Source organism: Salvelinus fontinalis, chromosome 18, assembly GCF_029448725.1.
Source record: "Salvelinus fontinalis isolate EN_2023a chromosome 18, ASM2944872v1, whole genome shotgun sequence".
In the NCBI taxonomy this organism is placed as follows: domain Eukaryota; kingdom Metazoa; phylum Chordata; class Actinopteri; order Salmoniformes; family Salmonidae; genus Salvelinus; species Salvelinus fontinalis.
In genome coordinates, this window is record NC_074682.1 from 56,747,173 (window position 1) to 56,774,379 (window position 27,207).

At 49.2% G+C, this 27,207-nt stretch overlaps 1 protein-coding gene across 1 annotated transcript in view; it reads right to left on the reverse strand.

The window, feature by feature from the left end:
* Positions 1-2,645: 2,645 nt before the first annotated feature.
* LOC129815776 (E3 ubiquitin-protein ligase RNF123) overlaps positions 2,646-27,207 on the reverse strand; it is a 289,130-nt gene continuing 264,568 nt past the window's right edge. Inside the window, exons 37-39 of the mRNA XM_055869888.1 lie at positions 10,536-10,621; positions 3,740-9,028; positions 2,646-3,485 (exon numbers count right to left, since the gene is read on the reverse strand). Coding sequence (XP_055725863.1) covers positions 8,935-9,028; positions 10,536-10,621 — 180 coding nt within the window. The 3' untranslated portion in view covers positions 2,646-3,485; positions 3,740-8,934. The remainder of the gene's footprint in view (positions 3,486-3,739; positions 9,029-10,535; positions 10,622-27,207) is intronic.

Genomic DNA, 27,207 nt, shown 5'->3' on the forward strand with positions numbered 1-27,207 from the left:
GAAAGACCCAGCCACGTTTCATCTTCAATGCCCTTGCTGATGGAAGGAGGTTTTCACTCAAAATCTCATGATACATGGCCCCATTCATTCTTTCCTTTACACGGATCAGTCATCCTGGTCCCTTTGCAGAAAAACAGCCCCAAAGCATGATGTTTCCACCCCCATGCTTCACAGTAGGTATGGTGTTCTTTGGATGCAACTCAGCATTCTTTGTCCTCCAAACACGACGAGTTGAGTTTTTACCAAAAAGTTATATTTTGGTTTCATCTGACCATATGACATTCTCCCAATCTTCTTCTGGATCATCCAAATGCTCTCTAGCAAACTTCAGACGGGCCTGAACTGCCTACTGGCTTAAACAGGGGGACACGTCTGGCAATGCAGGATTTGAGTCCCTGGCGGCGTAGTGTGTCACTGATGGTAGGCTTTGTTACTTTGGTCCCAGCTCTCTGCAGGTCATTCACTAGGTCCCCCCGTGTGGTTCTGGGATTTTTGCTCACCGTTCTTGTGATCATTTTGACCCCACGGGGTGAGATCTTGCGTGGAGCCCCAGATCGAGGGAGATTACAAGACCACTGAGGTCTTGTATGTCTTCCATTTCCTAATAATTGCTCCCACAGTTGATTTCTTCAAACCAAGCTGCTTACCTATTGCAGATTCAGTCTTCCCAGCCTGGTGCAGGTCTACAATTTTGTTTCTGGTGTCCTTTGACAGCTCTTTGCTCTTGGCCATAGTGGAGTTTGGAGTGTGACTGTTTGAGGTTGTGGACAGGTGTCTTTTATACTGATAACAAGTTCAAACAGGTGCCATTAATACAGGTAACGAGTGGAGGACAGAGGAGCCTCTTAAAGAAGATGTTACAGGTCTGTGAGAGCCAGAAATCTTACTTGTTTGTAGGTGACCAAATACTTATTTTCCACCATATTTTGCAAATAAATTCATAAAAAATCCTACAATGTGATTTTCTGGATTTTTTCTCTCATTTGTCTGTCATAGTTGAAGTGTACCTATGATGAAAATTACAGGCCTCTCTCATCTTTTTAAGTGGGAGAACTTGCACAATTGGTGGCTGACTACTTTTTTTTGCCCCACTGTATATTTGGCTTTTTTTGCAGTCGGCATGCCAATTAAACGCTCCCTTAATTTCAGACATCTGTGGCATTGTGACAAAACTGCATGATTTTAGAGTGGGTTTTTATTGTCCCCAGCACAAGGTGCACATTTGTAATGAATGACCATGCTGTTAAATCAACTTCTTGATATATCTGTCAGGTGGATGGATTATCTTGGCAAAGGGGCGGCAAGTATTCTAGTGGTTAGATAATTGGACTAGTAACCGAAAGCCTAGTGGTTAGAGCGTTGGGCCTGTAAACGAAAGGTTGCTAGATCGAATCTCGGAGCTGACAAGATAAAAATCTGTCGTTCTGCCCCTGAACAAGGCAGTTAACCCACTGTTCCTAGGCCGTCATTGTAAATAAGAATGTGTTCTTAACTGACTTGCCAAGTTAAATAAAGGTTAAATAATAAAAATAAAATAAAAAGGAGAAATGCTCACTAACAGGGATAAAAAACACGTTTGTGCACAACATTTGAGAGGAAAAAGCTTTTTGTGCGAATGGAACATTTCTGGGATCTTTTATTTCAACTCATGGAACCAGCACTTTACACTCGCGTTTATATTTTTGGTTCAGTGTAAATAAAAATGAACAAAACAGGTCAGAAAACTAACAAATTAAACTGAATTTAAAAAAAGGAATCATATAAAAACAAAAAAAACTATTATATCTTTGGCTCTGATACATCACACCCCTCTCTCTCCCTAACCCTCTCATACATCACACCCCTCTCCCTCCCCAACCCTCTCATACATCACACCCCTCTCCCTCCCCAACCCTCTCATACATCACACACCTATCCCCACCCTCTCCCTCCCTAACCCTCTCATACATCACACCCTAACCCTCTCCCTCCCTAACCCTCTGATACATCACACCCTAACCCTCTCCCTCCCTAACCCTCTGATACATCACACCCTAACCCTCTCATACATCACTTCTCTCCCCACCCTCTCCCTCCCTAACCCTCTCATACATCACACCTCTCCCTCCCTAACCCTCTCATACATCACTTCTCTCCCCACCCACTCCCTCCCTAACCCTCTCATACATCACACCTCTCCCTCCCTAACCCTCTCATACATCACACCTCTCCCTCCCTAACCCTCTCATACATCACACCTCTCCCTCCCTAACCCTCTCATACATCACACCTCTCCCCACCCACCCACCCACCCTCTCCCTCCCTAACCCTCTCATACATCACACACCTCTCCCTCCCTAACCCTCTCATACATCACACACCTCTCCCTCCCTAACCCTCTCATACATCACACCTCTCCCTCCCTAACCCTCTCATACATCACACACCTCTCCCCACCCACTCCCTCCCTAACCCTCTCATACATCACACACCTCTCCCTCCCTAACCCTCCCATACATCACCCACCCTCTCCCTCTCCCACATCACACACCTCTCCCCACCCTCTCATACATCACACCTCTCCCCACCCGCCCTCTCCCTCACCCTCTCATACCTCTCCCCACCCGCCCTCTCCTTTCTACCAAAAAAACACAGTAGTCAATGGCTTTAGGATAAATAATTTACTGCTGTTACACCATCAATATATGTGCACTCTCAGTCACCAAGGAGAAATAAAAAGCAATACGCCTCTCCATTTCCTCCCTTCCACTTCCAAAAATACACACCAAAAAAACAAAAAACTGTTCATATTTAATATTGCTTATACAACCTAAAAATCCCTTGGCTAGCACAGCAGTATAGCCTAAACCTGGGCACCTCTTACACACTAAGACACACCTGAAACACACAACAACACACACCAATATGATAACTAATAAATATGTTAATATGTCAATATGTGTCCCAAGTGTATAGTGTCATGCAGACCTCATATCCACTTAGATCCTATCGGATCACATATAGATTCCTGTAGGCCTTCCATAAACATCCCAAACCTTGATCTTCTCTCTGGACAGTCCATGTATTTGGTGGTATGGCAAGGCAATGATGGGAGGAGAGGGGGAGGAGAGACGTCCTACCGCGGTGGAGCGAACGCTACATCATTTACGCTGGTAGTCCAATTCTTATCTTTTACCCAATAATTGGCAAAATATCAATTAGGTAGCAAAAGATCAGAACTGGGCTGCCTGTGTAAACGTAGCCAGAGGACTTCTGAAAGACACTTGTCATAGAGACGAATGTTCAGGTGTCCACAATGGATCATGGCGGACAGGTAGGTGTGACAGAAAGGACAGAACACCAACACACATCTCAGGTGAGACAGAACACACACCCCTCTGGTGAGACAGAACACACCCCTCTGGTGAGACAGAACACACACACACACACACCCCTCTGGTGAGACAGAACACACACACACCCCTCTGGTGAGACAGAACACACACCTCAGGTGAGACAGAACACACACACACACCTCTGGTGAGACAGAACACACACCTCTGGTGAGACAGAACACACACCTCTGGTGAGACAGAACACACACCTCTGGTGAGACAGAACACACCCCTCTGGTGAGACAGAACACACCCCTCTGGTGAGACAGAACACACCCCTCTGGTGAGACAGAACACGAACACACCCCTCTGGTGAGACAGAACACGAACACACCCCTCTGGTGAGACAGAACACGAACACACACACACCCCTCTGGTGAGACAGAACACACACACACCCCTCTGGTGAGACAGAACACACACACACCCCTCTGGTGAGACAGAACACACACACACCCCTCTGGTGAGACAGAACACACACACACCCCTCTGGTGAGACAGAACACACACACACCCCTCTGGTGAGACAGAACACACACACACCCCTCTGGTGAGACAGAACACACACACACCCCTCTGGTGAGACAGAACACACACACACCCCTCTGGTGAGACAGAACACACACACACCCCTCTGGTGAGACAGAACACACACACACCCCTCAGGTGAGACAGAACACACACACACACCTCAGGTGAGACAGAACACACACACACCCCTCTGGTGAGACAGAACACACACACACCCCTCAGGTGAGACAGAACACACACCCACACCCCTCAGGTGAGACAGAACACACACCTCTGGTGAGACAGAACACACACACACACCTCTGGTGAGACAGAACACACATACACCCCTCAGGTGAGACAGAACACACACACACACACCTCAGGTGAGACAGAGCACACACCTCTGGTGAGACAGAACACACACACACACCTCTGGTGAGACAGAACACACACACACCCCTCAGGTGAGACAGAACACACACACACACACCTCTGGTGAGACAGAACTCACACCTCTGGTGAGACAGAACACACACACACACCTCAGGTGAGACAGAACACACACACACACCCCTCAGGTGAGACAGAACACACACACACACCCCTCAGGTGAGACAGAACACACACACACACACACACACACACACACACACACACACACACACACACACACACACACACACACACACACACACACACACACCTCAGGTGAGACAGAACACACACACACCCCTCTGGTGAGACAGAACACACACACACACACCTCAGGTGAGACAGAACACACACACACCCCTCAGGTGAGACAGAACACACACACACCCCTCAGGTGAGACAGAACACACACACACACACACCTCAGGTGAGACAGAACACACACACACCTCATGTGAGACAGAATACACACACACCTCATGTGAGACAGAATACACACACACACCCATCAGGTGAGACAGAACACACACACCTCAGGTGAGAGAGAACACACAGTCCGCTTCCCAAATGGCTCATAGGTCTCTGTTCAAAAGTAGTGCACTATAAAGGGAGTAAGGTGCTATTTGGGATGCAGGCGTATATATAACTCATATCTAAAGGTATCCAGGCAGGGACAACGTGATTGGATGTTGTGTTTTGATGAAGAGACAGAGAGAGAGACAGAGACAGAGACAGAGAGTGAGAGACAGAGAGAGAGACATAGAGACTGAGAGAGAGACAGAGAGTGAGAGAGACAGAGAGTGAGAGAGACAGAGAGTGAGAGAGACAGAGAGACAGAGAGTGAGAGAGACAGAGAGACAGAGAGACAGAGAGACAGAGAGACAGAGAGAGAGAGAGAGTGAGACAGAGACAGAGACAGAGACAGAGACAGAGACAGAGAGAGAGAGAGAGAGAGAGAGAGAGAGACAGAGAGTGAGACAGAGAGAGAGAGAGAGAGAGAGAGAGAGAGAGAGAGAGAGAGAGAGAGAGAGAGAGAGAGAGAGAGAGAGAGGGAGAGACCACTGTCTTCTGTCCTGTCCAAACTAACACCTCACCTGTATCAGAGGTTACCCATCAATCCTACAGCTGTCTTTTATAATATGGATATCAACTGTGTTATAAGATATTTGTATTTTTATTGGCTGATAAAGTCCTGTAATAAGATAACAAGCAAACTGCAGGAACAGAAAACCACTTGGATTTGGATATCTGAGTGGATCGAGAGGCAAAAGTTTAAGCCTTGAGGAGAACCAGAAAGTGAACTCACTATATCATTTTTGTTATCTGTAACAGGTGAAGGGAGGAGAGAGGAGGATTGACATGGGAGTCATCTAACAGGTGAAGGGAGGAGAGAGGGGAGTTATTTAACAGGTGAAGGGAGGAGAGAGGGGGGAGACATGGGAGTCATTTAACAGGTGAAGGGAGGAGAGAGGGAGGAGAGAGGGGAGAGACATGGGAGTCATTTAACATGTGAAGGGAGGAGAGAGGGGAGTCCTTTAACAGGTGAAGGGAGGAGAGAGGGGAGTCCTTTAACAGGTGAAGGGAGGAGAGAGGGGAGTCCTTTAACAGGTGAAGGGAGGAGAGAGGGGAGTCCTTTAACAGGTGAAGGGAGGAGAGAGGGAGGAGAGAGGGGAGTCCTTTAACAGGTGAAGGGAGGAGAGAGGGGAGTCCTTTAACAGGTGAAGGGAGGAGAGAGGGAGGAGAGAGGGGAGTCCTTTAACAGGTGAAGGGAGGAGAGAGGGGAGTCCTTTAACAGGTGAAGGGAGGAGAGAGGGTAGTCATTTATCAGGTGAAGGAAGGAGAGAGGAGAGTCCTTTAACAGGTGAAGGGAGGAGAGAGGGGAGTCCTTTAACAGGTGAAGGGAGGAGAGAGGGTAGTCATTTATCAGGTGAAGGAAGGAGAGAGGGGGAGACATGGGAGTCATTTAACAGGTGAAGGGAGGAGAGAGGGGAGTCATTTAACAGGTGAAGGGAGGAGAGGGGGGAGAGACAAGGGAGTCATTTAACAGGTGAAGGGAGGAGAGAGACATGGGAGTCATTTAACAGGTGAAGGGAGGAGAGAGACATGGGAGTCATTTAACAGGCGAAGGGAGGAGAGAGGGGAGAGACATGGGAGTCATTTAACATGTGAAGGGAGGAGAGAAGGGAGTTCTTTAACAGGTGAAGGGAGGAGAGAGGGAGGAGAGAGGGGAGTCATTTATCAGGTGAAGGAAGGAGAGAGGGGGGAGACATGGGAGTCATTTAACAGGTGAAGGGAGGAGAGAGGGGGGAGACATGGGAGTCATCTAACAGGTGAAGGGAGGAGAGAGGGGGAGACATGGGAGTCATTTAACAGGTGAAGGGAGGAGAGGGGGGAGAGACAAGGGAGTCATTTAACAGGTGAAGGGAGGAGAGAGACATGGGAGTCATTTAACAGGTGAAGGGAGGAGAGGGGGGGGAGACATGGGAGTCATTTAACAGGTGAAGGGAGGAGAGGGGGGGGGACATGGGAGTCATTTAACAGGTGAAGGGAGGAGAGGGGGGAGAGACAAGGGAGTCATTTAACAGGTGAAGGGAGGAGAGGGGGGAGAGACAAGGGAGTCATTTAACAGGTGAAGGGAGGAGAGAGACATGGGAGTCATTTAACAGGTGAAGGGAGGCGAGAGGGGAGAGACAAGGGAGTCATTTAACAGGTGAAGGGAGGAGAGAGACATGGGAGTCATTTATCAGGTGAAGGGAGGAGAGGGGGGAGAGACAAGGGAGTCATTTAACAGGTGAAGGGAGGAGAGGGGGGAGAGACATGGGAGTCATTTAACAGGTGAAGGGAGGAGAGGGGGGGGAGACATGGGAGTCATTTAACAGGTGAAGGGAGGAGAGGGGGGGGGACATGGGAGTCATTTAACAGGTGAAGGGAGGCGAGAGGGGAGCCCAAGGGAGTCATTTAACAGGTGAAGGGAGGAGAGGGGGGAGAGACAAGGGAGTCATTTAACAGGTGAAGGGAGGAGAGAGACATGGGAGTCATTTAACAGGTGAAGGGAGGAGAGGGGGGAGAGACATGGGAGTCATTTATCAGGTGAAGGGAGGAGAGAGACATGGGAGACATTTAACAGGTGAAGGGAGGCGAGAGGGGAGAGACATGGGAGACATTTAACAGGTGAAGGGAGGCGAGAGGGGAGAGACATGGGAGACATTTAACAGGTGAAGGGAGGCGAGAGGGGAGAGACATGGGAGACATTTAACAGGTGAAGGGAGGAGAGGGGGGAGAGACATGGGAGTCATTTATCAGGTGAAGGGAGGCGAGAGGGGAGAGACATGGGAGACATTTAACAGGTGAAGGGAGGAGAGAGGGGGAGACATTTAACAGGTGAAGGGAGGAGAGGGGGAGGAGAGAGGGAGGAGACATGGGAGTCATTTAACAGGTGAAGGGAGGAGAGAGACATGGGAGTCATTTAACAGGTGAAGAGAGGAGAGAGGGAGGAGAGAGGGGGGAGACATGGGAGTCATTTAACAGGTGAAGGGAGGAGAGAGGGGGGAGAGACATGGGAGTAATTTAACAGGTGAAAGGAGGAGAGAGGGAGGAGAGAGGGGGGAGACATGGGAGTCATTTAACAGGTGAAGGGAGGAGAGAGGGGGGAGACATGGGAGTCATTTAACAGGTGAAGGGAGGAGAGAGGGGAGTCCTTTAACAGGTGAAGGGAGGAGAGAGGGGGGAGACATAGGAGTCATTTAACAGGTGAAGGGAGGAGAGAGGGGAGTCCTTTAACAGATGAAGGGAGGAGAGAGGGGGGAGACATGGGAGTCATTTAACAGGTGAAGGGAGGAGAGAGGGGGGAGACATGGGAGTCATTTATCAGGTGAAGGGAGGAGAGAGGGGGAGAGACATGGGAGTCATTTAACAGGTGAAGGGAGGAGAGAGGGGGAGACATGGGAGTCATTTATCAGGTGAAGGGAGGAGAGAGGGGGAGAGACATGGGAGTCATTTAACAGGTGAAGGGAGGAGAGAGGGGGAGACATGGGAGTCATTTAACAGGTGAAGGGAGGAGAGAGGGGAGTCATTTAACAGGTGAAGGGAGGAGAGAGGGAGGAGAGAGGGGAGTCATTTAACAGGTGAAGGGAGGAGAGAGGGGAGTCATTTAACAGGTGAAGGGAGGAGAGGGGGGAGACATTTAACAGGTGAAGGGAGGAGAGAGGGGAGTCATTTAACAGGTGAAGGGAGGAGAGAGGGAGGAGAGAGGGGAGTCATTTAACAGGTGAAGGGAGGAGAGGGGGGAGACATTTAACAGGTGAAGGGAGGAGAGAGGGGAGTTATCTGGGGAGCTGTCGGAGTAACAACGCTGGTGGAGTAGAAGTGTCTGTTCCTGTCTGTTTTCTGGCTAGACCTTCTGGTCTGGTGATCAATATGGAGAGTTTCCAACATGTCAGGGGGCAAAGTGAGGGAACATTGTGCTTGATGAGGTGAGTGGTAGCGCGCGTGTGTGTGTCTGTGTGTGTGTACCTGTATGCTCTGTGTGAGAGAGTGCATCTAGGGTCTCTCAGGTGTGTGTTCAACGTGGTTGCTGTTGTCCGAGCCTAGTGTGTGTGTGCGTGTGTATGAGGTGTTAAGATGGCTTGCTGTAGTCCTCCACTCCAGTGATGGTGGCCTTGCAGAAGAAACAGTCCTTGTTGTTCATCAGGTGCTGATTTATACACGCTCTGGAGGGGACAGACAGAGAGACGAAGGTTAGTCTTGCGTGGTGTGTGTGTGTGTGTGTGTGTGTGTGTGTGTGTGTGTGATAAATGATCTGTGGGGGACAGAGACACACTCATATTTGGTACTTCTCAATCACACACACACACATCTGGGGTGGCAGACGCTCAAGGACAGAATCCATTTTCTTCTGTCGTCCGAATAGATGACAACATTTGGGATGAATCAAGGCAAGATAGCAGGAGTCTCAAGGTAGCAGGAGTCTCAAGGTAGCAGGAGTCTCAAGGTAGCAGGAGTCTCAAGGTAGCAGGAGTCTCAAGGTAGCAGGAGTCTCAAGGTAGAAGGAGTCTCAAGGTAGCAGGAGTCTCAAGGTAGCAGGAGTCTCAAGGTAGCAGGAGTCTCAAGGTAGAAGGAGTCTCAAGGTAGCAGGAGTCTCAAGGTAGCAGGAGTCTCAAGGTAGAAGGAGTCTCAAGGTAGCAGGAGTCTCAAGGTAGCAGGAGTCTCAAGGTAGAAGGAGTCTCAAGGTAGCAGGAGTCTCAAGGTAGCAGGAGTCTCAAGGTAGAAGGAGTCTCAAGGTAGCAGGAGTCTCAAGGTAGCAGGAGTCCCAAGGTAGCAGGAGTCTCAAGGTAGAAGGAGTCTCAAGGTAGCAGGAGTCTCAAGGTAGCAGGAGTCTCAAGGTAGAAGGAGTCTCAAGGTAGCAGGAGTCTCAAGGTAGCAGGAGTCTCAAGGTAGAAGGAGTCTCAAGGTAGCAGGAGTCTCAAGGTAGCAGGAGTCTCAAGGTAGCAGTAGTTAATTGTGAAATATATTATGTACCAATTACGCAAATCAGAATAACTTTCTTGGTAAGCATTATGTGTACTACATGAATGTTCTCCTGCCAATCACCCTGGGTAAATGCTCTCCTTTCAGTGCCCATAAGCCAATGGGAATACGTAATAACGCAATTAATATATGTCATATCATTTCACATTTCTATACATAATGAATACATAATTAAGATAAACATTCTGTAAAAATATACACCAAGAGGACTGAGCTCAGAACAACTAGTGTGTCAAAATCGGTTTAATATAGTTCTATGGCTGTGAACGTCGCCAGAAGGTTAATCGACATTTCCCAATTAAAACATTCATGCCATTCCATTATACATTCCATTACGTCCCGCAGTAAAGTCTGAGAGGCCTGAGAGGCATCGAGACGAAGAGAAGTCTGTCACCACGTGTTCATTATCTTAATGGATGATGATGATGATAATGCCTGTAAGAAACAGAGCAGAGAGCGCTGTGTACAAGTAGTGGATGGAGGGGGGGGGGGGACGACAAAAAATGTATTTAGCCAAGTGTTGACATGATTTTGGGGATGATTTAAAAAAAATATATTCTATTCAAAAAATGTATTTAGCCAAGTGGCATTGAAAACAAATGATATTTTACAATAAAGTCCTAGTTGGTCAAAAGATCAGACAAAAAGATGACTATATATTTGAAAAACACAACGCTGATGGTAACTTACTTGCAGGACTTGTGAGAGCAGGGTTTGAAGACAGCAGAGATGGAGTGTGCATAGCAGATAGGACACAGGTCTTCCTCACTGGTGGGCTGGGGGGAGAGTGACAGTTAGAGATAAAAGACTAACAGCCTACACATTTTGTACTGTAAGTGTACTCTACTGGTGTCCCCCCGGGGCTAGGTACTGGGCCCTCTCTACTGGTGTCCCCCCGGGGCTAGGTACTAGGTGCTCTCTACTGGTGTCCCCCAGGGCTAGGTCCTCTCTACTGGTGTCCCCCAGGGCTAACCCGTCTCTACTGGTGTCCCCCAGGGCTAGGTCCTCTCTACTGGTGTCCCCCAGGGCTAACCCGTCTCTACTGGTGTCCCCCAGGGCTAGGTACTGGGCCCTCTCTACTGGTGTCCCCCCGGGGCTAGGTACTAGGTGCTCTCTACTGGTGTCCCCCGGGGCTAGGTACTAGGTGCTCTCTACTGGTGTCCCCCAGGGCTAGGTCCTCTCTACTGGTGTCCCCCAGGGCTAACCCGTCTCTACTGGTGTCCCCCAGGGCTAGGTCCTCTCTACTGGTGTCCCCCAGGGCTAACCCGTCTCTACTGGTGTCCCCCAGGGCTAGGTACTGGGCCCTCTCTACTGGTGTCCCCCAGGGCTAGGTACTAGGTGCTCTCTACTGGTGTCCCCCAGGGCTAGGTCCTCTCTACTGGTGTCCCCCAGGGCTAACCGCTCTCTACTGGTGTCCCCCAGGGCTAGGTACTGGGCCCTCTCTACTGGTGTCCCCCAGGGCTAGGTACTAGGTGCTCTCTACTGGTGTCCCCCAGGGCTAGGTTCTCTCTACTGGTGTCCCCCAGGGCTAGGTACTAGGCCCTCTCTACTGGTGTTCCCCAGGGCTAGGTACTAGGCCCTCTCTACTGGTGTTCCCCAGGGCTAGGTACTGGGCCCTCTCTACTGGTGTCCCCCAGGGCTAGGCCCTCTCTACTGGTGTCCCCCAGGGCTAGGTACTAGGCCCTCTCTACTGGTGTCCCCCAGGGCTAGGCCCTCTCTACTGGTGTCCCCCAGGGCTAGGTACTAGGTCCTCTCTACTGGTGTTCCCCAGGGCTAGGTACTAGGCCTTCTCTACTGGTGTCCCCCAGGGCTAGGTCCTCTCTACTGGTGTCCCCCAGGGCTAGGTCCTCTCTACTGGTGTCCCCCAGGGCTAGGTCCTCTCTACTGGTGTCCCCCAGGGCTAGGTGCTAGGTCCTCTCTACTGGTGTCCCTCAGGGCTAGGTACTAGGCCCTCTCTACTGGTGTTCCCCAGGGCTAGGCGCTAGGCCCTCTCTACTGGTGTCCCCCAGGGCTAGGTGCTAGGTCCGCTCTACTGGTGTCCCCCAGGGCTAGGTTCTCTCTACTGGTGTCCCCCAGGGCTAGGTACTATGTCCTCTCTACTGGTGTTCCCCAGAGCTAGGTACGAGGCCTTCTCTACTGGTGTTCCCCAGGGCTAGGTGCTAGGCCCTCTCTACTGGTGTTCCCCAGGGCTAGGTGCTAGGCCCTCTCTACTGGTGTCCCCCAGGGCTAGGTACTATGTCATCTACTGGTCTCCCCCAGGGCTAGGTGCTAGGCCCTCTCTACTGGTGTTCCCCAGGGCTAGGTACTGGGCCCTCTCTACTGGTGTCCCCCAGGGCTAGGCCCTCTCTACTGGTGTCCCCCAGGGCTAGGTACTAGGCCCTCTACTGGTGTCCCCCAGGGCTAGGCCCTCTCTACTGGTGTCCCCCAGGGCTAGGTGCTAGGTCCTCTCTACTGGTGTCCCTCAGGGCTAGGTACTAGGCCCTCTCTACTGGTGTTCCCCAGGGCTAGGCACTAGGCCCTCTCTACTGGTGTCCCCCAGGGCTAGGTGCTAGGTCCGCTCTACTGGTGTCCCCCAGGGCTAGGTCCGCTCTACTGGTGTCCCCCAGGGCTAGGTTCTCTCTACTGGTGTCTCCCAGGGCTAGGTACTATGTCCTCTCTACTGGTGTTCCCCAGAGCTAGGTACGAGGCCTTCTCTACTGGTGTTCCCCAGGGCTAGGTGCTAGGCCCTCTCTACTGGTGTCCCCCAGGGCTAGGCCCTCTCTACTGGTGTCCCTCAGGGCTAGGTTCTCTCTACTGGTGTCCCCCAGGGCTAGGTACTAGGCCCTCTCTACTGGTGTTCCCCAGGGCTAGGTACTAGGCCCTCTCTACTGGTGTTCCCCAGGGCTAGGTACTGGGCCCTCTCTACTGGTGTCCCCCAGGGCTAGGTACTAGGCCCTCTCTACTGGTGTCCCCCAGGGCTAGGCCCTCTCTACTGGTGTCCCCCAGGGCTAGGTACTAGGTCCTTTCTACTGGTGTCCCCCAGGGCTAGGTACTAGGCCCTCTCTACTGGTGTTCCCCAGGGCTAGGTACTAGGCCCTCTCTACTGGTGTTCCTCAGGGCTAGGTACTGGGCCCTCTCTACTGGTGTCCCCCAGGGCTAGGTACTAGGCCCTCTCTACTGGTGTCCCCCAGGGCTAGGCCCTCTCTACTGGTGTCCCCCAGGGCTAGGTACTAGGTCCTCTCTACTGGTGTTCCCCAGGGCTAGGTACTAGGCCTTCTCTACTGGTGTCCCCCAGGGCTAGGTCCTCTCTACTGGTGTGCCCCAGGGCTAGGTCCTCTCTACTGGTGTCCACCAGGGCTAGGTGCTAGGTCCTCTCTACTGGTGTCCCTCAGGGCTAGGTACTAGGCCCTCTCTACTGGTGTTCCCCAGGGCTAGGTCCTCTCTACTGGTGTCCCCCAAGGCTAGGTGCTAGGTCCTCTCTACTGGTGTCTCCCAGAGCTAGGTCCGCTCTACTGGTGTCCCCCAGGGCTAGGTTCTCTCTACTGGTGTCCCCCAGGGCTAGGTACTATGTCCTCTCTACTGGTGTTCCCCAGAGCTAGGTACGAGGCCTTCTCTACTGGTGTTCCCCAGGGCTAGGTGCTAGGCCCTCTCTACTGGTGTCCCCCAGGGCTAGGTACTATGTCATCTACTGGTGTCCCCCAGGGCTAGGTGCTAGGTCCTCTCTACTGGTGTTCCCCAGGGCTAGGTGCTATGTCCGCTCTACTGGTGTCCCCCAGGGCTAGGTGCTATGTCCGCTCTACTGGTGTCCCCCAGGGCTAGGTGCTAGGTCCTCTACTGTTGTCCTCCAGAGCTAGGTGCTAGGATCGCTCTACTGGTGTCCCACAGGGCTAGATACTAGGTCCTCAACTGGTGTCCCAAAGGGCTAGGTAGTAGGTCATCTCTACTGGTGTCCCCCAGAGCTAGGTACTAGGTCCTCTCTACTGGTGTCCCCCAGGGCTAGGTACTGGGCCCTCTCTACTGGTGTTCCCCAGGGCTAGGTACTAGGCCCTCTCTACTGGTATCCCCCAGGGCTAGGTGCTAGGTCCTCTCTACTGTTGTCCCCCAGGGCTAGGTCCGCTCTACTGGTGTCCCCCAGGACTAGGTTCTCTCTACTGGTGTCCCCCAGGGCTAGGTACTATGTCCTCTCTACTGGTGTTCCCCAGGGCTAGGTACTAGGCCCTCTCTACTGGTGTCCCCCAGGGCTAGGTCCTCTCTACTGGTGTCCCCCAGGGCTAGGTGCTAGGTCATCTCTACTGGTGTTCCCCAGGGCTAAGTACTAGGTCCTCTCTACTGGTGTCCCCCAGGGCTAGGTCCTCTCTACTGGTGTCCCCCAGGGCTAGGTACTAGGTCCTCTCTCAACTGGTGCCCCAAAGGGCTAGGTAGTAGGTCATCTCTACTGGTGTCCATCAGGGCTAAGTACTATGTCCCCGCTCAACTGGTGTCCCCAAGGACTAGGTGCTAGGTCCTCTATTCTCTCCTTTCGGGAAAAATATGACCACGACTCCATTTTGCTCCTCCCTTCCTATAGGCAGAAACTCAAACAGGATGTAGCCGTGCTAAGGACTATTCAACACTGGTCCGACCAATCGGAATCCACGCGCCAAGATTGTTTTGATCACGCGGACTGGGATATGCTCCGGGTAGCCTCAGAGAACATCAACGTATACACTGATTCGTTGAGTGAGTTTATAAGGAAGTATATAGGAGATGGTGTACCCACTGTGACTATTAAAACCTACACTAACCAGAAACCGTGGATGGATGGCGGAATTCGTACAAAACTGAAAGGGTGAACCACTGCATTTAACCATGGAAAGGTGACTGGGAATATGGCCGAATACAAACAGTGTAGTTATTCCCTCCGTAAGGCAATCAAACAAGCAAAACGTCAGTACAGAGACAAAGTACAGTCGCAATTCAATGGCTCAGACACACCTTTGCCCGCTTTGAGGATAATACAGTGCCCGCTACCAAGGACAGTGGGCTCTCCTTCTCCGTGGCCGAAGTAAGACAATTAAACGTGTCAACCCTTGCAAGGCTGCCGGCCCAGACGGCATCCCTAGCCACGTCCTCAGAGCATGCGCAGACCAGCTGGCTGGTGAGTTTACGGACATATTCTATTTCTCCCTATCCCAGTCTGCTGTCCCCACATGCTTCAAGATGTCCACCAAGAGTGTGCAAATCTATCATCAAGGCAAAGGGTGGCTACTTTGATGTGTTTAACACTTCTTTTGGTTTTCTACATGATTCCATATGTGTTATTTCATTAGTTTTGATGTCTTCACTATTATTCTACAATGTAGAATATAGTAAAAAAAGAAAGAAAGAAAAACCCTTGAATGAGTAGGTGTGTCCAAACTTTTGAGTGGTACCGTATATCTAAATGACACGTTGAAAACAACAGTATGGCTACACACAGGAATTCCTGGCCAAAGGCAACAACTACCAAGGGCAATAAATCTACCACCATCGCATAACTAGGAATACCTAGGCTATAGAATGTTACAGCAGACTAATATATATAGAGGAAGGCTTGAGGTGATATTGGAATAAACATCCATATAATTACTATGGACCGTAATAACCTGATTTATTTATGAGGGAGGACGTGGAGGGGAGAGGGAGGCCAGGGTAAAGAAAATAAAGGGTAAAGGAAACCGCTATTTGACAGTGTGCCAGACAGAGCTAAGTTAGTTGTGTCCAGGACTTGAACTGGATTGATAAGTCTTTATATTTAGGTTCAATATTCATTATATATTAGAGACGATATACTTTGAGACGCCAGACTCAATTTGTCAAACATTTGAGGTGCTGTTACTCTGAACTAGTGAGGACTAGCACAACTCAAGCATTGATCGTTTCCATAACGACACGCTGTTCCTTATAAAAGTTAACCAGCTGCACCATTGAGAGCATCTTGGCTGGCTGCATCACCGCCTGGTACGGCAACTGCAAGGCACCCGACCGCTAAGCGTTACATCACTGGGTGGCGAGCACGGCCCAGTACATCACTGGGTGGCGAGCACGGCCCAGTACATCACTGGGTGGCGAGCACGGCCCAGTACATCACTGGGTGGCGAGCACGGCCCAGTACATCACTGGGTGGCGAGCACGGCCCAGTACATCACTGGGTGGCGAGCACGGCCCAGTACATCACTGGGTGGCGAGCACGGCCCAGTACATCACTGGGTGGCGAGCTCCCTGCCATCCAGGACCTCTATACCAGGTGGTGAGTACGGCCTAGTACATCAATGGGGCCGAGCTCTCTGCCATCCAGGACCTCTATACCAGGTGGTGAGCACGGCCTAGTACATCACTGGGGCCGAGCTCCCTGCCATCCAGGACCTCTATACCAGGTGGTGAGCACGGCCTAGTACATCACTGGGGCCGAGCTCCCTGCCATCCAGGACCTCTATACCAGGTGGTGAGTACGGCCTAGTACATCACTGGGGCCGAGCTCCCTGCCATCCAGGACCTCTATACCAGGTGGTGAGTACGGCCTAGTACATCACTGGGGCCGAGCTCCCTGCCATCCAGGACCTCTATACCAGGTGGTGAGTACGGCCTAGTACATCACTGGGGCCGAGCTCCCTGCCATCCAGGACCTCTATACCAGGTGGTGAGTACGGCCTAGTACATCACTGGGGCCGAGCTCCCTGCCATCCAGGACCTCTATACCAGGTGGTGTAGAAGGAAGGCAAAAAAATTGTCATAGACTCCAGCCACCCAAGACATAGACTTTTCTCTCTGCTACCTCACGGCAAGCAGTACCAGCACACCAAGTCTGACAGCAACAGGACCCTGAACAGATTCTACCCCATAGCCATGATACTGCTAAACAAGACTGCTAAATAGCTAATCAAATGGATACCTGGACATTGACCCTTTTTGACACTAACTCTCCTGCAGTGACTGTATGTACACACACTGGACTCCACACACAAATACTTATACTGACAACACAACAAACACAGTGTCTTTGGAAAGTATTCAGACCCCTTCACTTTTTACACATTTTGTTAGGTTACAGCCTTATTCTAAAATTGATGACATTTTTCCCCTCATCAATGTACACACAATATCCCAAAATGACAAAGCAAAAACAGTGTAATACATTTTTGCAAAAAATAACAATATCACATTTACATAAGTATTCAGACCCTTTACTCAGTACTTTGTTGAAGCACCTTTGGCAGTGATTACAGCCTTGAGTCTTCTTCGGTATGATGCTATAAGCTTGGCACTCTTGTATTTGAGGAGTTTCTCCCATTCTTCTCTGTAGATTCTCTCAAGTTCTGTCAGGTTGGATGGGAGAGTTGTTGGCTGCACAGATATTTTCAGGTCTCTCCAGAGATGATCGATTGGGTTCAAGTCCGGGCTCTGGATGGGCCACTCAAGGACATTCAGAGTCTTGTCTCGAAGCCACTCTTGCGTTGTCTTGGCTGTGTGCTTAGGGTCGTTGTCCTTTTGGAAGGTGAACCTTCGGCCCAAGTCTGAGGTGCTGAGCGTTCTGCAGCAGGTTTCCATCAAGGATCTCTCTGTACTTTGCTTCATTCATCTTCCCTCGATCCTGACTAATCTCACAGTCCCTGCCGCTGAAAAACATCCCCACAGCATGATACTGCCACCACCATGCTTCACCGTAGGGATTAAGTAAAGTAAAAAATTAAGTTATTAAATGCACTTTGGATGGTGCATCAATACACCCAGCCATTACAAACATACAGGTGTCCTTCCTAACTTAGTTGCCAGAGAGGAAGGAAACCGCTCAAAGATTTCACCATGAGGCCAATGGTGACTTTAAAACAGTTATACTCTAATGGCTGTGATAGGAGAAAACGGAGGATGGATCAACAACATTATAATTACTCCACAATACTAACCGAAATGACTCAGTGAAAAGGATGCCTGTACAGAACACAAATATTCTAAAACATGCATCCTGTTTGCAATAAGGCACTAAGTAAAACTCGAAAAAATAATGCAAAGAAAATTAACTTTATGTGCAGAATACAAAGCATTATGTTCGAGGCAAATACAACACTGAGTACCACTCTTCATTTGTTCAAGCATGGTGGAGGCTGCATCATGTTATGGGTATGCTTGTCATTGGCAAGGACTAGGAAGTTGAAGAGGATAGAAATAAACAGAATAGAGCTAAACACAGACAAAATGCTAGAGGAAAACCTGGTTCAGTCTCGTTTCCAACAGACACTGGGAGACAAATTCACCTTTCAGCAAGACAATAACCTAAAACACAAAGCCAAATCTACACTGGAGTAGTTTACCAAGTTGACATTGAATGTTCCTGAGTGGCCTAATATTTTTTTGATTGAAAATCGGCTTGATAATCTATGGCAAGACTTGAAAATGGCTGTCTAGCAATGATCAACAACCAACTTGACAGAGATTGAAGAATTTTAAGAATGAACAAAAATAATAATTTGCTAATATTGTACAATCCAGGCGTGCTAAGAGATTTACCCAGAAAGACTCCGCTGTAATCGCTGCCAAAGGTGATTCTGACATGTATTGATTCAGAGATTTAAATACTTATGTAAATTAGATATTCATTATCAATACATTTGAAAACATTTCTAAAAACATGTTTTCACATTGTCATTACGGGGTATTGTGTTTATCCATTTTGAATTCAGGATGTAACACAACAACATGTGGAATAAGTCAAGGGGTATGAATACTTTCTGAAGGCACTGTACATTCTACGGGAGATATTCTTCCCAACACCTCACACTTGACTTGCTGTGCAGGATTAAATAGATTCTTCTTAAAGCCCATAGCTACCACTTCCCTTTGAACAAATGTATCACATCCTTCTGAAGACACATTTCAGTTGAATGCATTCAGTTGTACAGCTGACTAGGAATCCCCCCTTTCCCTTTCTTAGAAATTATAATTCTCCTCTGGTAATGTTGGGTATGACTGGAGAGGAGTGTACTGAAGGAGGTGGGGCAGGCAGAGAATAGTAACATATTCACACAGTACAATAACATTCACAGAGTACAGTACAATAATATTCACAGAGTACAGTAACACATTCACAGAGTACAGTACAATAATATTCAGAGTACAGTAACACATTCACAGTACAATAATATTCACAGAGTACAGTAGAATCATATTCACAGTACATTACAATAATATTCACAGAGTACAGTAGAATAACATTCACAGAGTACAACAACATTCACAGAGTACAGTACAATAACATTCACAGAGTACAGTACAATAACACTCACAGAGTACAGTGACACATTCACAGAGTACAGTACAATAATATTCAGAGTACAGTACAGTAACACATTCACAGTACAATAATATTCACAGTACAGTAGAATCACATTCACAGTACATTACAATAATATTCACAGAGTACAGTACAATAACATTCACAGAGTACAACAACATTCAGAGTACAGTACAATAACATTCACAGTACAGTACAATAATATTCACAGAGTACAGTGACACATTCACAGTACAGTACAATAACATTCACACTGTGCAGTAACATTCACCTTGAAGGGTCCATCTTGTAGGCAGGGTGCTTTGAACAGACTCAGCGTTTGAGGATGTAAATGTTATTGAGAACCCCTCCCCCCCCCCCCCCATGTGGAGTTCAGAGGTTTCCTCCATCCCCCTCATCCTTTATACGGAACACCTCTTTAAAAAACAAACTCTTTCCTCCTTTAATAAACCACCTACAGAGCACAGCAGATTATAACACGTAGTATATTCGAAATGGATTTTAGAGTTACGTGCTGCAGAGGCAGAGATATGATTCAGAGGGCTTAGTGGTGAAGAGGTGTGTGTGTGTGTTTAGGCGTAGCTTAACAGAAAACCTCCCATCCATTTTGTTGGGAGTGGCTCTATGCGATATATATTCCTCCCTCCCTTCCTACTCTCCAGTCAAGTCAGAGGACATGTCCCAAAAAATGGCACCCTATTCCCTATCTAGTGCGCTAAATCGTCCCATAGGGCTATGGCCAAACTAGGGCACTATAATAGAGAATATAGAGTGACATTTGGGACGCAGGCAGAATGTGCTGATCAGGCACAACGGAGTCGTGCTTTACAGAAAGATATCACGGTAGCAGCAGTGCTTTTCAGGCTGACTGCCTGCCTATGTGGTCTCGGGTCAACGATAAACGCTAAATGTTAACGATTACAACTCTGGGCCACAGGGACTTGATTCAGCCTGCTTGGATACGCACAGAGACCCCCCTCTCTCACTCTTTCTTTCCTCAATTAAGGCTCTTCAATGGGAACGCCTTGCTTCAGTAATTAGCTCATCCAAGGGAGGGAAGGGAGAGGAAGGGAAGTGGGAGCTGAAACAGGTTAGCTCCAACAGATACAGTAAGAGCGGGAGCTGAAACAGGTTAGCTCCAACAGATATAGTAAGAGGGGGAGCTGAAACAGGTTAGCTCCATCAGATATAGTAAGAGGGGGAGCTGAAACAGGTTAGCTCCAACAGATATAGTAAGAGGGGGAGCTGAAACAGGTTAGCTCCATCAGATATAGTAAGAGGGGGAGCTGAAACAGGTTAGCTCCAACAGATATAGTAAGAGGGGGAGCTGAAACAGGTTAGCTCCATCAGATATAGTAAGAGGGGGAGCTGAAACAGGTTAGCTCCATCAGATATAGTAAGAGGGGGAGCTGAAACAGGTTAGCTCCATCAGATATAGTAAGAGGGGGAGCTGAAACAGGTTAGCTCCATCAGATATAGTAAGAGGGGGAGCTGAAACAGGTTAGCTCCATCAGATATAGTAAGAGGGGGAGCTGAAACAGGTTAGCTCCATCAGATATAGTAAGAGGGGGAGCTGAAACAGGTTAGCTCCATCAGATATAGTAAGAGGGGGAGCTGAAACAGGTTAGCTCCATCAGATATAGTAAGAGGGGGAGCTGAAACAGGTTAGCTCCAACAGATATAGTAAGAGGGGGAGCTGAAACAGGTTAGCTCCATCAGATATAGTAAGAGGGGGAGCTGAAACAGGTTAGCTCCAACAGATATAGTAAGAGGGGGAGCTGAAACAGGTTAGCTCAATCAGATATAGTAAGAGGGGGAGCTGAAACAGGTTAGCTCCATCAGATATAGTAAGAGGGGGAGCTGAAACAGGTTAGCTCCAACAGATATAGTAAGAGGGGGAGCTGAAACAGGTTAGCTCCATCAGATATAGTAAGAGGGGGAGCTGAAACAGGTTAGCTCCATCAGATATAGTAAGAGCGGGGAGCTGAAACAGGTTAGCTCCATCAGATATAGTAAGAGGGGGAGTTGAAACAGGTTAGCTCCAACAGATATAGTAAGAGGGGGAGCTGAAACAGGTTAGCTCCATCAGATATAGTAAGAGTACCATTGTTGTCTAGTTGTAAGGAAAGTAAATCCACAGTGGTAATTCTGCTTCCTGTCTCCAATCGACAAGGCGGTAGAAGTACTAGTACCTTCAACAAGCTGCACAAACAGAGATTGAAGCAGGAGCAGTTGTTTTTAGGTGGACTGCCTGTGGTGCCTGTGGCCTGTGGTGTCCCGGTCCGTGTCAAGGATAACATTAAATCTTAAAGTTTACAACACCGGGCCATCGGGAGTCAATTAAGCCTGCTTCAATAGGCATATCTTCTTTAGGTAATTATCTCATCAAAGGGAAGGGAGGGGAAATTCAATCCCACCATTTTGACGAGCACTTAAAAACGGGTAACTAGTATGAGAACTAATGCAGGTGAATTTAAAACTGAAATCCTGATTGCACAGTTGTCTCAGAGCTTCAGAAACGTCCCATCTGAAACGCTACTTAAGATTGTTCCTTCCACTCTCTCTAAGTTCCATTGTTGTATCACTCTACAGGAAGTGAACTGAAAGTGGCTATTTAATATGTCAATGCTACTGCCGATGGGACGCAGTCTGAATGGGTTGATCAGAGACATCGCAGCAGTGCTTCTCAGGGCCGACTGCATCTGTACGTGATGTCCAAGGTCAAGGGTCAAATCAAAATGGTATTGTTGGCGTACATATATTCTGCAGAATGCTTGTGTTTGTAGCTGTAACAGTGTAGTATACCTAACAATACACAATACGGACAAATCAAACACATTTAAATAACGTAATTAAGAGATATCAGAATGAGTAATGTCATGAGTACATATTCAGACCCTTTGACAATTTTGCACATTATATGTTTCAGCCTTACTATAAAATGGATTAAGTTGTTTTTTCAATACCCCATAATGACAAAGCAAAAACATGTTTTTAGAAATGTTTGCAAATGTATATAAAAAAATAAAAAAAACTGAAATGTACCATTTACATAAGTATTCAGACCCTTTACTTAGTACTTTGTTGAAGCATCTTTGGCAGCGATTACAGCCTCGACTCTTCTTGGATTTGACGATACAAGCTTGGCACACCTGTATTTGGGGAGTTTCTCCCATTCTTCTCTGTCAGGTTGGATGGGGAGCGTCGCTGCACAGCTATTTTCAGGTCTCTCCAGAGATGTTTGATAGATTGGGTTCAAGTCCTGGCTCTGGCTGGGCCACTCAAGGACATTCAGAGACTTGTCCCGAAGCCACTCCTGTGTTGTCTTGGCTGTGTGCATAGGGTCGTTGTCCTGAGCAGATTTCCATCAAGGATCTCTCGGTACTTTGCTCCGTTCATATTTCCCTCGATCCTGACTAATCTCACAGTCCCTGTCGCTGAAAAACATCCCCACAGCATGATACTGCAACCACCATGCTTCACCGTAGGGATGGTGCCAGGTTTCCTCCAGACGTGACGCTTGGCATTCAGGCCAAAGAGTTTAATCTTGGTGAAACATTATTAAAGTGAAGTGTTCAATGATGGTAAAATGAATAAAAAATTAAATGCAACATGCAACAATTTCAAAGATTCTACTTAGTTACAGTTCATATAAGGAAATCAGTCAATTTAAATGAATTCACTAGGCCCTAATCTATGGATTTCACATGACTGGGAATACAGATATGCATCTGTTGATCACAGATACTTTCATTTAAAAGGTAGGGACGTGGATCAGAAAACCAGTCAGTATGTGGTGTGTCCACCATTTAGCCTCATGAAAACCAGTCAGTATCTGGTGTGTCCACCATTTGCCTCATGCAGCGCGACACATCTCCTTCACATAGAGTTGATCAGGCTGTTGATTGGGCCCTGTGGAACGTTGTCCCACTCCTCTTCAATGGCTGTGCGAAGTTGCTGGATATTGGCGGAACCTGGAACATGCTGTCGTACACGTCGATCCAGAGCATCCCAAACATGCTCAATGGGTGACATGTCTGGTGAGTACGCAGGTCATGGAAGAACTGGGGCATGTTCAGCTTCCAGGAATTGTGTACAAATCCTGGCGACGTGGGGCCATGCATTATCATGCTGAAACATGAGGTGATGGCGGAAGATGAATGGCACGACGGGACTCAGGATCTCATCACGGTATCTCTGTGCATTCAAATTGCAATCGATAAACTGCAATTGTGTTTGTTGTCCGTAGCTTACGCCTGCCCATTCCATATCCCCACCGGGCACTCTGTTCACAACGTTGACATCAGCAAACCGCTTGTCCACACGACGCCATACAAGCGGCCGTGAAGCTGGATAGGCGTACTGCTAAATTCTCTAAAACGACGTTGGAGGCGGTTTATGGTAGAGAAATAAACATTCAATATTTCTGCGGGCAGCATTGCATGCTCCTTCAAAACTCGAGACACCTGTGGCATTGTGTTGACAAAACGGCGCATTTTAGAGTGGCCTTTTATTGTCCCCAGCACTAGGTGCACCTGCGTAATATTCATGTCGTTTAAATCAGCTTCTTGATATGCCTCAGGTTATCTTGACCTCAAACAAATTTGTGGCCAAAATCTGAGCGTAATAAGCATTTTGTGCGAATGGAACATTTCTGGGACATTTTATTTCAACTCATGAAACATGGGACCTACACTTTACATGTTGTGTTCATATTTGTGTTCAGTGTATATAGGGCAGCAGTCTCTAAGGTGCAGGGTAAAGTACCGTTAATGTTAACAACACTGGGTCACCGGGACTCAACTATACCTGGATGAACGGGCACACCATCACTAATTAGCTCATTAAAAGGAGAGAAGAAATTGAAAGGATGTGAGAGGAAATGTCTACTGATGTGCAGACCACACCATGGGACTAGACCACACCATGGGACTAGACCACACCATGGGACCAGACCACACCATGGGACTAGACCACACCATGGGACTAGACCACACCATGGGACTAGACCACACCATGGGACCAGACCACACCATGGGACCAGACCACACCATGGGACCAGACCACACCATGGGACTAGACCACACCATGGGACTAGACCACACCATGGGACTAGACCACACCATGGGACCAGACCACACCATGGGACTAGACTAGCAGACCACACCATGGGACTAGATTACACCATGGGACCAGACCACACCATGGGACTAGACCACACCATGGGACTAGACTACACCATGGGACTAGACCACACCATGGGACTAGACCACACCATGGGACTAGACCACACCATGGGACTAGACCACACCATGGGACCAGACCACACCATGGAACTAGACTAGCAGACTACACCATGGGACCAGACCACACCATGGGAGTAGACTAGCAGACCACACCATGGGAGCAGACCACACCATGGGACCAGACCACACCATGGGACTAGACTAGCAGACCACACCATGGGACCAGACCACACCATGGGAGTAGACTAGCAGACCACACCATGGGACCAGACCACACCATGGGACCAGACCACACCATGGGAGTAGACTAGCAGACCACACCATGGGAGCAGACCACATCATGGGACTAGACTACACCATGGGACTAGACTACACCATGGGAGCAGACCACACCATGGGACTAGACTACACCATGGGACCAGACCACACCATGGGACCAGACCACACCATGGGACTAGACTACACCATGGGACCAGACCACACCATGGGACTAGACTACACCATGGGACCAGACCACACCATGGGACTAGACTAGCAGACCACACCATGGGAGCAGACCAGACCATGGGACTAGACCACACCATGGGACTAGACCACACCATGGGACTAGACCACACCATGGGACCAGACCACACCATGGGACCAGACTACACCATGGGACCAGACCACACCATGGGACTAGACCACACCATGGGACCAGACCACACCATGGGACCAGACCACACCATGGGACCAGACCACACCATGGGACCAGACCACACCATGGGACCAGACCACACCATGGGACCAGACCACACCATGGGACCAGACCACACCATGGGACCAGACTACACCATGGGACCAGACCACACCATGGGACCAGACCACACCATGGGACCAGACCACACCATGGGACTAGACTACACCATGGGACCAGACCACACCATGGGACTAGACTACACCATGGGACCAGACCACACCATGGGACTAGACTACACCATGGGAGCAGACCACACCATGGGACTAGACTACACCATGGGACCAGACCACACCATGGGACCAGACCACACCATGGGACTAGACTACACCATGGGACCAGACCACACCATGGGACTAGACTAGCAGACCACACCATGGGACTAGACCACACCATGGGACTAGACCACACCATGGGACTAGACCACACCATGGGACTAGACCACACCATGGGACCAGACCACACCATGGAACTAGACTAGCAGACTACACCATGGGACCAGACCACACCATGGGAGTAGACTAGCAGACCACACCATGGGAGCAGACCACACCATGGGACCAGACCACACCATGGGACTAGACTAGCAGACCACACCATGGGACCAGACCACACCATGGGAGTAGACTAGCAGACCACACCATGGGACCAGACCACACCATGGGACCAGACCACACCATGGGAGTAGACTAGCAGACCACACCATGGGAGCAGACTACACCATGGGACCAGACCACACCATGAGACCAGACCACACCATGAGACTAGACTACACCATGGGACCAGACCACACCATGGGACTAGACTACACCATGGGAGCAGACCACACCATGGGACTAGACTACACCATGGGACCAGACCACACCATGGGACTAGACTACACCATGGGACCAGACCACACCATGGGACTAGACTAGCAGACCACACCATGGGACCAGACCACACCATGGGACCAGACCACACCATGGGACCAGACCACACCATGGGACCAGACCACACCATGGGACCAGACTACACCATGGGACCAGACTACACCATGGGACCAGACCACACCATGGGACCAGACCACACCATGGGACCAGACCACACCATGGGACCAGACCACACCATGGGACTAGACCACACCATGGGACTAGACCACACCATGGGACCAGACCACACCATGGGACCAGACCACACCATGGGACTAGACTACACCATGGGACCAGACCACACCATGGGACTAGACTACACCATGGGAGCAGACCACACCATGGGACTAGACTACACCATGGGACCAGACCACACCATGGGACCAGACCACACCATGGGACTAGACTACACCATGGGACCAGACCACACCATGGGACTAGACTAGCAGACCACACCATGGGACCAGACCACACCATGGGACTAGACTACACCATGGGACCAGACCACACCATGGGACTAGACCACACCATGGGACCAGACCACACCATGGGACCAGACTAGCAGACCACACCATGGGACTAGACTAGCAGACCACACCATGGGAGCAGACCACACCATGGGACTAGACTAGCAGACCACACCATGGGACCAGACCAGAACGTCAACAACAACAACAAAAATAAAGGGCAGGCAAAGTGAAAATCGTATCCTTCGCCACGACTCTTGTAGTAGAGCTTGTGAGCCCTATCAAAAGTTAGAGCACTATGAATAAGGAAAAACGGTTCCATTTGGGAGATACACACAGGAAGACATAACAGATGGTTACAGCACCTAAAAATAACCTCACACAATGGAAGTACTGTATATATTAGATTACATTTAAAATTGCATGACTGTTGGTCCTGGTATTTAACCTATATGTGTCCAAAATGGCACACTATTCCCTATAGGCCCCATAGGGCTTTGTCCAAAAGTAGTGCACTACGTAGGGAATATAGTGCATTTTGGGGACACAGCCGGTGTATATTGTACATGGGCTGAAAGAAACTTCTGGAAATTCGAGTCAGCATTTCTAGCTAGGTACAGAGTAATGAAGTGCAGTCCAATTCATTTGACAGTCATGTTGATGAACTGTAATTGCAACGACTGGGGGCCCCACAATAATAAAACAAGCTGAAAGTC